Below are 9,937 nucleotides of genomic sequence, written 5' to 3'. Positions count from 1 at the left end.
TCCTGTCACCTGTCCTTTAATCTGTCCTTTAATATGTCCTTAACCTGTCCTTTAATCTCTCCTTTAATCTGTCCTTTCACCTGTCCTTTAATCTGTCCTTGAACAGGTAGTGAGAGGTGCTGATCTCTGTTCAGGATGAAAATCTGTTTAAAATGTGTCTTTGAATTGTGTACAGATAAGCTGAGGAGAAACTGTACGACATGAAGACTGTGAAACACTGAGCAGGTGAACTGTAACTGTAACTATAACTGTAACTGTAACTGATCACAGGTCAGTTCCTCACCATGAGAGGAGCAAAGTGGTTGAAGATGTGAGCCAGAGCGATGAGGACTGTTGGTTCTCCATGAAGCCTCCACAAGGCACAGTCCTTCTCCAGCAGCCGGTCCTCCTGTGGAGGGGGGGGGCAGAGAGAACGGGGTCAGATATATGGGAGGGGGCGGGGGGGGCGGCTAGTCAGGTCAGAGCGGGTGAGTCGCACCTGTGTGTCGATGCTGGTGGACAGGACATTCTTGATGTAGCCCAGCAGTTTGTGAGCCTTGGTCAGGTCTGCAGAGGGGGGGTTCTGCAGGGGCAGGTACCCGTCCACAGGGTACGTGAACCACACAGGTTAAAGACTCATAACTGATGACCTCATCGACAGGTAAGAAGGAAAACAATGTTGGAAAACAACCACCTCTCTTTATTTACTCTGTTTTACTCTCTGCTTTATCCCTTTATTCTATTTCTATTTTCTAAATTGTTTTATTTTAATATTCTACTTTTTATTTCTGGTTTTATTCACTTTGATACATCTCTTTTATTTTTGTATTTTGTTATGCTTTATCACACCTAAGATGAGCTCACCTGTCCAGGTGTGAACATGGTCAAAGACAAACAGAGGAGACAGAGGGGATGAAGGTGAGGAGCAGTGAAGGATATCTGAGAGGTCTGCTGCCAAAGTTAAAGGCCACCGACTCTTTGAAGGAGAGGCTGATGGCAGGAAAGTACGCTACACCTGGACCCATCTTAATGTTGGTGAAAGCCGTGCCCAGAGACTGGCCGTTCCTGAGGACAGTGAACGCAACATCAAGGTAAAACACACCCACTGGAAACTTTCTTATTCATCTGAGGAACGTCCTCTCAGTAACTTACAGGCAGAAAGTGATTGTTCCCTCGTCCAGGTCTATCAGGCAGCTGACGATGTCTCCTGCAGCCCACGACTGAGGGAAAACAAACCCACATCAGTCTCCTCCATCACACTCACAGCACATTAATCTAATGCTTCATTACTCTGAACCACTGTCACCTTCCCATAGTTGGTGGTCGTCACGTTCCACTTCCTGACTCTGTTTCCATCATAGGCGTAAGAATCAGGCGTGTCCCCCACTCCCTCCTAACAGAGACAGAGAGAGACAGACAGACAGAGTCAGAGTCAGAGACAGAGACAGAGACAGAGACATAGAGAGACAGACAGACAGACAGAGACAGAGTCAGAGACAGAGTCAGAGACAGAGACAGTCAGACAGACTCAGTCTCAGACTCAGACTCAGACTCACTCTCAGACTCAGACTCACTCTCAGACTCAGACTCACTCTCAGACTCAGACTCAGACTCAGACTCAGTCTCAGACTCAGACTCAGACTCAGACTCAGACTCAGTCTCAGACTCAGACTCAGACTCAGTCTCAGACTCAGACTCCAGACTCAGACTCAGTCTCAGACTCAGACTCAGACTCAGACTCAGGTCTCAGACTCAGACTCAGTCTCAGACTCAGACTCAGACTCAGACTCAGTCTCAGACTCAGACTCAGACTCAGTCTCAGGAACGTTCAGATTCAGATTTACCTCCTGGTTGAAGCGACAGTTCAGAGTACACCAGCCGATCTGCATCAGACCCTGGGAGGAGATCAGAACCTCGTACGCCCACTTCCCTGGAAATCAACAAATGTTAAAACCATTGAACTGAACTGAGGTCAGATTTAATAACAGTAAATGAATCTGTGGAGTTCAGCAGAGGCTCTGGATGTTGTTTAACATTAGTGAACGTTAATCAAACGACCACTGGGTGTAGCAGCTGGACACCATCGCTGCTGCAGGAGGAGAGGAGGATCATGGGTAATATACAGCATGTTTCAGTTCAGTGAGTGAGACTACCTGCACAGACTCTAACCCGGACCTGGTCCATCTCTGACTGGTTCAGATCAGACTGGATCAGATCAGACCAGATCAGATCAGACTGGATCTGTTGGACCAGTTCACAGCTCACTCATTCCTCTGAGAAACTTCTAAATATGAATTTGCTGCTGCAACGTTTCCTCTAAAACCAGTCGTACGTGAGTCTTGGAGAACAGATCTGTTGAGTGTTTCCTGCTGTGGATCCAGGATCTCCACTGGTCTGAACTCACTGATCAGGATAAAGAAGCTGTGACTTGTTCTTCTGGGGTTAAATGTATGAGTGTGTATAAACTGTATATGATGAGACAGATGATGTAAAAACACAGTGTTACATCAGACTCTGAATCGTGTTGTTGTTGTTTCCAGGATCAGCTCAGGTGTGTTATCGTGCAGTGATTTACCTTTGGTAAACACAGGTGGTGGCTCTGATGGAGCTGAAGTTGCTGTGGCCGATGACCTGAGGTCAGAGGGTCAGAGTTAAGGTCAGTCACTGCAGAAGACTGTATATGAACATGAGGAGAGTTTGACATCGTCTCACCCCCAGCAGGTCGTCATCTACAAACAGGAGGCCTTCAAACCCACTGGTGTGATCGAGGACGACGGGCTGAGGACCCAGACGACCTTCAACGGACTGATCTGCAGGGACACACAGGGGTCAAAGGTCAGCGTCTTCACAGATCTTTGTTTGACTTCCTGTCAGTTCATCTTTAAAGTCTCTGTTTCAGAGGAGAGACATTTCTACTATCAAAAATAATCAAATAATGATCAATGATTGATCATTATTATTTGGTCGTCCTGAGCTGTCTTTATGTTCATCATCACATTATTAAACACTGGTGTTTCCAGCTGCCTGTCAGCAGGTGATGTGGTTTAGTGGTTTGTTAGTGAGAACAGTTTTTTTTAACAACTTTATTTATCATTTTTTTCAGTGTTGAAGACACTCAAATAATTGCTTAAGCATTTCTTACAAAAGTTGTGAACCCGCCCCCCACCCCCCACCCATCCAGGTGACATCCAATCAAACACATCTACTTAAACACTCACACATCAAACAAGTAGACAAAAACAAAAAGAGAAGAAAGCAAACATACACCAGTACAAATAACAATAATAACAACAATAATAATAATAATTTAAAAAATTTATAAATTAAAAAAAATAATAATAATGATAATAATAAAAATAAACAAAAACAAACAGACACACTCATAATTAGTGAGAACAGTTTGAAGAGGACTGAGGTGTTCTCATGTTCATGTGTCTGTCTGTCTGTCTGTCTGTCTGTCACCTGAGCTCAGTGTTAAACACCTCAGATAAAGTGTGTGGAGACAGGACAGACAGGAGGAGGAAACCCTGCAGGTGGACGTGTACCTCTGCTGTCCTCGCTGGCTTCTCCCTCAGACAGGAGTCTCTCCAGGTGAGCACCCAGGTCCTGGAAACCAAGAGTCTTCCTGTGCAGAGCAGAGAGAGGATCAGACTCAGTGAACAGAGACAGGTGAGAACACCTGGTGACGTGTTGGAGTGAGACTGAGGCGGTCAAAGTGAAGAACAAGGTGAATAAAACTTTTCTTCACCGTCTACACCTTCAGGTTTATTAAAGCCTCATGTTTTCATTTACAGCTGTGTGTCGACCTCAGGTGTAACCGCGCATCATGATCAGGAAAACATGAGGCTGAAGAACTGTATCATGATGTCATGAAGTAATCTATTACCCCTCTGTTACCCCTCTGTGACTGATCACACTGTGTGAACTGTAGACAGTCCGTCCCCCTCTCTCATCATGACTCTGTTAACTCTGATTCACTCTGAAAAACTCCCTGCACACACACTGACAGAACCAGGCTAAAAACAACCCATAATGCAACACTCTGAAAGACTGTAGTTACAGTTCCTTATTCTACTCTCAGGACGCTTCCTGTCCTTTAAAGAATAAGAGAAGAACTGTGAGAAAGACTTGAGCTTTACATCTGAACTTTCATGTAGTTACACTGTGAGAAACTGGGTTTGATTTGAGATCAGAGATTTGATTTCTGCAGATCTGAGTTTGTTTTTTCTTCATGAGATAAATCCTCAGATGAATCCTGAGCGTATCGACCTGTGAGCTCTGAATCAAACTGAATCCTGAGTTGAATCTTCTCTGATGTTGACAGACGACGTCTGAGTCTGACTGGTCTTATTTAAACACATGAGCTCAGAGATTTTCAAACCTCACCACCACATGAAACCAGAGTCCTCATCTAATCCTCCCTCGGAGGGTTCACTGAGCCCTGCTGCAGGTCTGTCAGGTTCACCCTGAGCACATGGACTGAGGGTCCACTGACGACCTGTGTGTGTCTATGTTTAGAGCTGCTGATGGTAACATGAACCTGTCTGGTTTAAGGGCAGTGAAACACTAGTCCAGGTCACAGTACAAAACACACACACACACACACACACACACACAGTGACCGAGTTTTTATCTGTTGCTCAATACATCAAAACATCAAAACAAAACAACCAGACATCACCTCTCTGACTCTGGTCAGTTTATTAGGAACACCTCTCTGGTTCCTCTCTTTGCTCTGATTCCTTCAGATATTGAAACTCTCCTCTCTGACTCTGACTCCATGTTGTGTGCTGCCAGTTAGAGCTGCATGATTAATCATATTAAAATCATGATCTGGATTCAGAGCTCTGAGCGGTCTTGCTTCTAAATGACAGTGATTCTGCTGCGTTTTCATCAGGGACACCAGCTCCCGTCTTCTCCCTCAGCCAATCACAATGCTCCATTAGACCAGGTGATTCAGAAAGAGAAGGTTTGTTAGGACAAATAAAAACAGCAAAATGAATCCAGAAGAAAAACCTGCTGATGGTGGAGAGAACGAGGCGAGGAGTCTAACGAGGCCCACTGAGCTCAAAACCAGATTCACAGTCTGTGGAAGTTTTTTGTTTTCAGACGTCAGTGAACATCACACAGGAGGATGAACAGCACTCAGACAGACTGAGACGCTCAGACTGACTGGTGTTAAAACTTTCTCCTCCAGCAGCAGCAGCCTGGAGTGTGGACACAGGCCAGGCTGGCTCCATGGATCCAGGCTGCTGGAGCCTGGTTGTGCTGAACAGGTAATGAAATGACAGGTGAGCAGAGAGAGGACTGAGCTGTTACCTGAGGGAGGCCACTGCAGGTCCCTGCGCTTTGGTTGAAGGAAACACATGATGCAGGTAATCACTGAGCAGCTTCTCATTCACTATACCTGAGAGACACAGCCACAGGTCAGGTTAGACAGGTGTCAGGTTAGACAGGTGTGTTTGACTCTCAAACACACAACATATACAACAGCAGAATATTAATAACACATGAAATTATATTAACTCTGTTCATTGAACCTCAGTGTTCAGGTGTAAATGTTTTCAGTCTGATGGAGAACATGAACACAGTGTGAGACAGGTGAGACAGGTGAGACAGGTGCAGAGTTCCTACCTGTAGCTCTGGGTTTGTCTGTGTCTGAGGACAGTCTGTAGTTACGGCGGGTCAGAGCCGTGCCCCCCCCTTTAGAGCTCATACTGTCCCACTGCACTCAGCTGCTCCCACACACTGCTGAGAGACAGGTACACAGGTACACACATACTCACATACTTCTACTGACAGTACTGCAGTATTGTTACTACATGACACTCAGAATACTGCTGATACTTTAGATAAAGATGAGGATACCTGTGTATTTTTACTGATCATAAGTGTACTGCCGTTACCTCTTCTACTGTATCTACTGCTATTGTTACTGTAGTACTGTACAAATACTGTAATACAGTTACTGTACTACAGTACATACAGTTACTGTACCCTACAGTAACTGTAGGAAGAGGTAACTGTAGGAAGAGGTAACTGTACTACAGTAACTGTATCCTACAGTAACGTGTACTACTGTCGCTACTGTGTCAACCCACAGTTACTGTACTGCTGTTAGCATGTTAGCTCACAGTGACCGGTTAAACCCGGCTCTGTGCTCATATAAAACCCTTCACCCGGACCTCCTGTGGGTCGAGGCCGGCCGAACTGGAGCCTTCTCCCCCGGACTCCCCCCTGCCCTGCCCCGGCTGCTCAGTGTTAGCAGGTGGCTAACAGCAGCGGCTAACAGCAGCTAACGGCAGCTAACAGCGGCTAACAGCAGCAGCTAACGGCTGAATGGACTCGACGTCAGCACGTACCGCTGCTTCAGGTGAAACGGACCGCTCTTCCACCTGAGGCCCGGCACTGTGTCCAGTGTTCGGACTGACACACGGGACGTGTTCGGCTGCGGTCCGGAGGAGAAGCAGAATGTCCACCACAACAGTCCTCTCTGTCAACGCCTCTCGCACTACGGAGCGGCAGCTGCGACAAAACACGTCTCTGCGCAAAACGCGAAACAAAAATGACGCTGAAGTTTGAGATGATGAGGAGAGTTAGAGACACAGAACTGAAGGAGTCTGTGCTCCAGGAATAACTGTTTTATCATACACATGTAGATAAAGTGTGGAAGCTGTTAACAACTTTATTAAACCTTTACTGATTAAAACAGAGCCGCACTGATCAGACCTGGAGCAGATCAACAGACTGAGACTGAGACTGCTGTAAGACATCAGACCAGGTCCAGGTTAAACCTGGGGACAGACTCAAACACTGACTCTTTTGAAGCAGTGAAATCACGTTTCCCTCTGGTCTCATCTGTAGAATAAATGTTTCACAAACCGAGTTAAATGATTGAACTCAGGTGACCCGTCCTCTTATTAATGCAGAAAGAACTGAGGAATAAAACCAGTGTTGATGAATGAGCAGAGCCTCCTCTCCTCACTCAGTCACAGTCTGTGAAACACCGAGGACTGGACTAACCCTGACCCCCCATGGAGGAGGAAACTGAACACACCTGGGACAGGTGACCTCCAGCTCCCAGAGCAGGTGACTGATGTGACCTGAGAGAGGACCTGGTTCAGGACTGGACCACACAGACCTGTCAGTCTTCAGTCTAACGCCCCCTGTGGTCGCTCTGTGTCAGGACAGCTTCAGACTGAGACTGTGGATCAGAGACCTTTAATGATTCACTGCTGCACCTGAAGCCTCCACCTTCTGCCACTGGGTCCTGGACTTCAGGAGGATCTGGTTTTCAGTCTGCTTCACCTGCTGACCCTGAACCCTGAGGATCAGTGCACCTGTAATCCTGTTCTACATGAATCAACCTGCAGCACCTCCTCTGACAGACAGGAAGGAAGACCTGGCTTTAACACTTTAACTTTAACACGCACTGCCACCAAGTGGTCACACCTGGTACCTGTTACCTGCAGGTCGATTCACGTCCTGCTCAGGTGTTTACAGAAAGAGGAACTGTGATCTGAGTTTTACTCCCTGAAGAAGCTGTTTGTTACTCAGACTTTCTAACATCAGTGTCTGTGACTTTAAGAATTAAAGAGCCTCTTCACCAAACTCTGATCTGAGGTCAGTTTCTCCTGATGAATGAACCAGTTACTGTCACTAATGATCATCATGATATTATTAATAAGTGTGTGTGTGTGTGTGTGTGTGTGTGTGTGTGTGTGTGTGTGTGTGTGTGTGTGTGTGTGTGTGTGTGTGTGTGATGAAGCTGGAGAGTCCCACACTGACAGAGGAGCCTGAACACATCTGAACATGAGGAATGTTTAATACAGTTTAAATCAGTCACAGGAGCAGTCGCCGTCACGTGGTCTCTCACCTGTTCCCACCTTTACAAAAGGCATCACACAGCAGGTTACACCTGTTCACCACCTGTCTGAGAACGTGCAAATGTTGCACACCTGATCCAAGCTTCCGGCAGACACGTGGGTCTGAGTCACAGCTTGTCCATAGAGAAGTAGTCCTGACCGGAAACACGTCACCACGGCCTCCACAGGGCGCCGTGGCACCGCGCGGCAGACCGGGATCCTGACCGCTTCCTGGCCGCCGTCCTCCGCCGCTGCTCCCCGGACACGTGCCGCTGCAACGCCGCTCTCTGCCGCACGTAGAAGCGCTTGATCTCCTCGCCGCTCCGCGGGCCGCAGCGGCGCGTGCAGCGACAGGTGGCGCAGGGTCTCCTGCAGACACTGCGAGAAGCCGCGGGAGTAGCTGGGGCCACGCGGGGGGCCACGGCCCTCTGCCTCAGGAGCCCCACGGCCAGCTCCAGGACGTCGACCCTCTCCAGGCGGGGGGCGCCGCTCCGCTCCGGGTCCAGCAGAGTCCGCAGCTGCTCGATGCTGCAGCTGATCCGGTCCCTTCGAGCCTTCTCCACCGCGAGCCTCCGCTGCTGAAGGAGCAGAGGACGGGTTAGAACCGGGACCCGGCTGGACCTGGCTGGACCTGGGGGTCAGGGTGTGTGTGTGTGTGTGTGTGTGGGGGGGGGGGGGGGGGTCTCACCTTGTTGGAGTCCACAGGTCCAGGCTTGTCCTCGGGTCCGGTCTGAGTCACAGGAGCCATCACAGAGTCGGTCCTCAGTCCGGGTCCTGGTCTCTGTCAGTCAGACAGTCAGTCAGGCTCCTCGGGTCCGGTATTTATAAGACCAGGAGGGGCTCCGCGTGCGTGGACTCTTCACACCTGAGAGGTTCCCACAGTCTGGACCCGTCATAAAGTCCGGACTGCAGACAGACCCCCCCCCCCCCTTCCTGTCTCACACAGACGGAGCGTGGCGCGAATGTCACGGGCGCTCTCTCGTCCAGGATCAGGTTATTGATGACTGACCCCCGTCCTGTGGGGGGGGGTTCCTCGTGCACACGTCTTCAACACACATCCACGCGCCACACGGGGGGGGGGGGTAGACAGAATTTATGGTTGCAGTGAACTGTGACCCCCCCCCCCCCCCCCCACAGAGACAATAAACTGATCAGAGAATCAGTGTGTGTGTCTCAGTCTGTGTGTGTGTGTGTGTGTGTGTGTGTGAGCAGCTGAACATCTGCAGCAGCTGCTCACAGAGACACAGGAAGGTTCCCAGGTAATAAAGTGGAGGGAGCCTCTGGTGGGGGGGGGGGGGCTCTGTACCTTCACCTCCCCCGCTCAGTTAACCAGGAGGTAATAGCTGCCTCTCTCCTGGTGGCTCGGCCTCGCCCACTGGCCTCAGACTGTGGGAAAGCTGCTCCTGCCTGGGACTCATGGCTTTTGTGGCTAATGTGGCCTATAAATAGAGGAGAGGGCTCCTCGGTCCATCACAGCTCACTCTGCTCCACCATGGCTCCAACCAACACCACACACTGTCCCCTCTCACTGCTCTCCACCAAAGACAGACACAAAGTAAGTCCTGCTCTGCAGCCTCTCCTCCCTCTCTCCGTCTCTGTGTCTCCGTCAGCTCCGTCCTCTCCACGTCTTCCTGACCTCCTTCCTCTTCTGTCTGCAGCTCAGGAAACCGCAGGTGGAGAAGATGCGCAGAGATCGCATCAACGGCTGCATCGAGCAGCTCAAGGTCCTGCTGGAGGAGGAGTTCCGCCGACAGGACCCCAACGCCAAGCTGGAGAAGGCCGACGTGCTGAGATGACCGTGGCGTTCCTGAAGCGCCGCCTGCGGCCGACCAGCCCCGACCCACGGATACTCCCGCTGCTGGGACGAGACGCTGCGCTTCCTGTCCCAGGACTCCCTGAAGAGGCCACGCTGCACCTGCAGCACCTCCACCCTGCTGCCGCCACAGGACCCAACCTCTGCTCCTCCACACGGCCACGTCCAGGCTGCAGGGAAGCAGCTGCCCCCCCCAACAGAGTCCTGTGGAGGCCCTGGTAGAGGGTCTGGGTCAGAGGGTCCTGGTCTGGATCAGAGGGTCTGGGTCAGAGGGTCCTGG

General features: G+C 49.8%; 3 protein-coding genes and 1 pseudogene across 4 annotated transcripts; 1 reads left to right on the top strand and 3 right to left on the bottom strand.

Moving 5' to 3' along the window:
- Nucleotides 1-283: 283 nt before the first annotated feature.
- LOC108891534 (E3 ubiquitin-protein ligase RNF123-like) lies at nucleotides 284-1,954 on the bottom strand (the record flags this gene model as incomplete). Its single annotated transcript, XM_018688694.2, has 6 exons — nucleotides 1,824-1,954; nucleotides 1,286-1,372; nucleotides 1,132-1,199; nucleotides 919-1,044; nucleotides 479-593; nucleotides 284-388 (listed from the first exon to the last, which is right to left on the bottom strand). Coding segments are annotated over exons 1-6 (546 nt in total), but the record flags the coding sequence as incomplete, so codon positions are not given.
- Nucleotides 1,955-2,535: 581 nt separating this feature from the next.
- On the bottom strand, nucleotides 2,536-6,510 carry LOC127139646 (E3 ubiquitin-protein ligase RNF123-like). Of its 2 annotated transcripts, none has more exons than XM_051067757.1 (6): nucleotides 6,342-6,510; nucleotides 5,614-5,730; nucleotides 5,299-5,386; nucleotides 3,525-3,604; nucleotides 2,692-2,789; nucleotides 2,536-2,610 (listed from the first exon to the last, which is right to left on the bottom strand). In XM_051067757.1, exons 2-6 carry the CDS (start codon nucleotides 5,693-5,695, stop codon nucleotides 2,551-2,553), a joined length of 408 nt encoding a protein of 135 aa, XP_050923714.1. In that variant the 5' UTR covers nucleotides 5,696-5,730; nucleotides 6,342-6,510; the 3' UTR covers nucleotides 2,536-2,550. The 2 variants fall into 2 exon arrangements, with proteins under 2 accessions (XP_050923714.1, XP_050923715.1); XM_051067758.1 differs by having other exon boundaries at nucleotides 5,614-5,727.
- Nucleotides 6,511-8,014: 1,504 nt separating this feature from the next.
- Nucleotides 8,015-8,592, bottom strand: LOC108891533 (transcription factor HES-5-like). The gene is made up of 2 exons (XM_018688693.2): nucleotides 8,533-8,592; nucleotides 8,015-8,422 (listed from the first exon to the last, which is right to left on the bottom strand). Exons 1-2 carry the CDS (start codon nucleotides 8,590-8,592, stop codon nucleotides 8,015-8,017), a joined length of 468 nt encoding a protein of 155 aa, XP_018544209.1.
- Nucleotides 8,593-9,301: 709 nt separating this feature from the next.
- LOC108891532 (transcription factor HES-5-like) lies at nucleotides 9,302-9,922 on the top strand (annotated as a pseudogene).
- The last annotated feature ends 15 nt before the right edge of the window (nucleotides 9,923-9,937 follow it).

This window comes from Lates calcarifer, unplaced genomic scaffold (assembly GCF_001640805.2).
Source record: "Lates calcarifer isolate ASB-BC8 unplaced genomic scaffold, TLL_Latcal_v3 _unitig_1987_quiver_2651, whole genome shotgun sequence".
In the NCBI taxonomy this organism is placed as follows: domain Eukaryota; kingdom Metazoa; phylum Chordata; class Actinopteri; family Centropomidae; genus Lates; species Lates calcarifer.
The sequence above is the reverse complement of the archived record's forward strand: the minus strand, read 5'-3'. Positions and strand labels throughout refer to the sequence as shown.

Bases quoted from the DNA above. Each gene is read 5' to 3' on its own strand.
- LOC127139646 (XM_051067757.1), bottom strand. From the start codon at position 5,695: ATGAGCTCTAAAGGGGGGGGCACGGCTCTGACCCGCCGTAACTACAGA. The intron at 2,790-3,524 runs GTACACGTCCAC...GTGTCCCTGCAG, and splicing joins AGCCAGCGAGGACAGCAGAG to ATCAGTCCGTTGAAGGTCGT. The intron at 2,611-2,691 runs GTGAGACGATGT...CTCTGACCTCAG, and splicing joins TAGATGACGACCTGCTGGGG to GTCATCGGCCACAGCAACTT.
- LOC108891533 (XM_018688693.2), bottom strand. From the start codon at position 8,592: ATGGCTCCTGTGACTCAGACCGGACCCGAGGACAAGCCTGGACCTGTG. The intron at 8,423-8,532 runs GTGAGACCCCCC...CTGCTCCTTCAG, and splicing joins GACCTGTGGACTCCAACAAG to CAGCGGAGGCTCGCGGTGGA.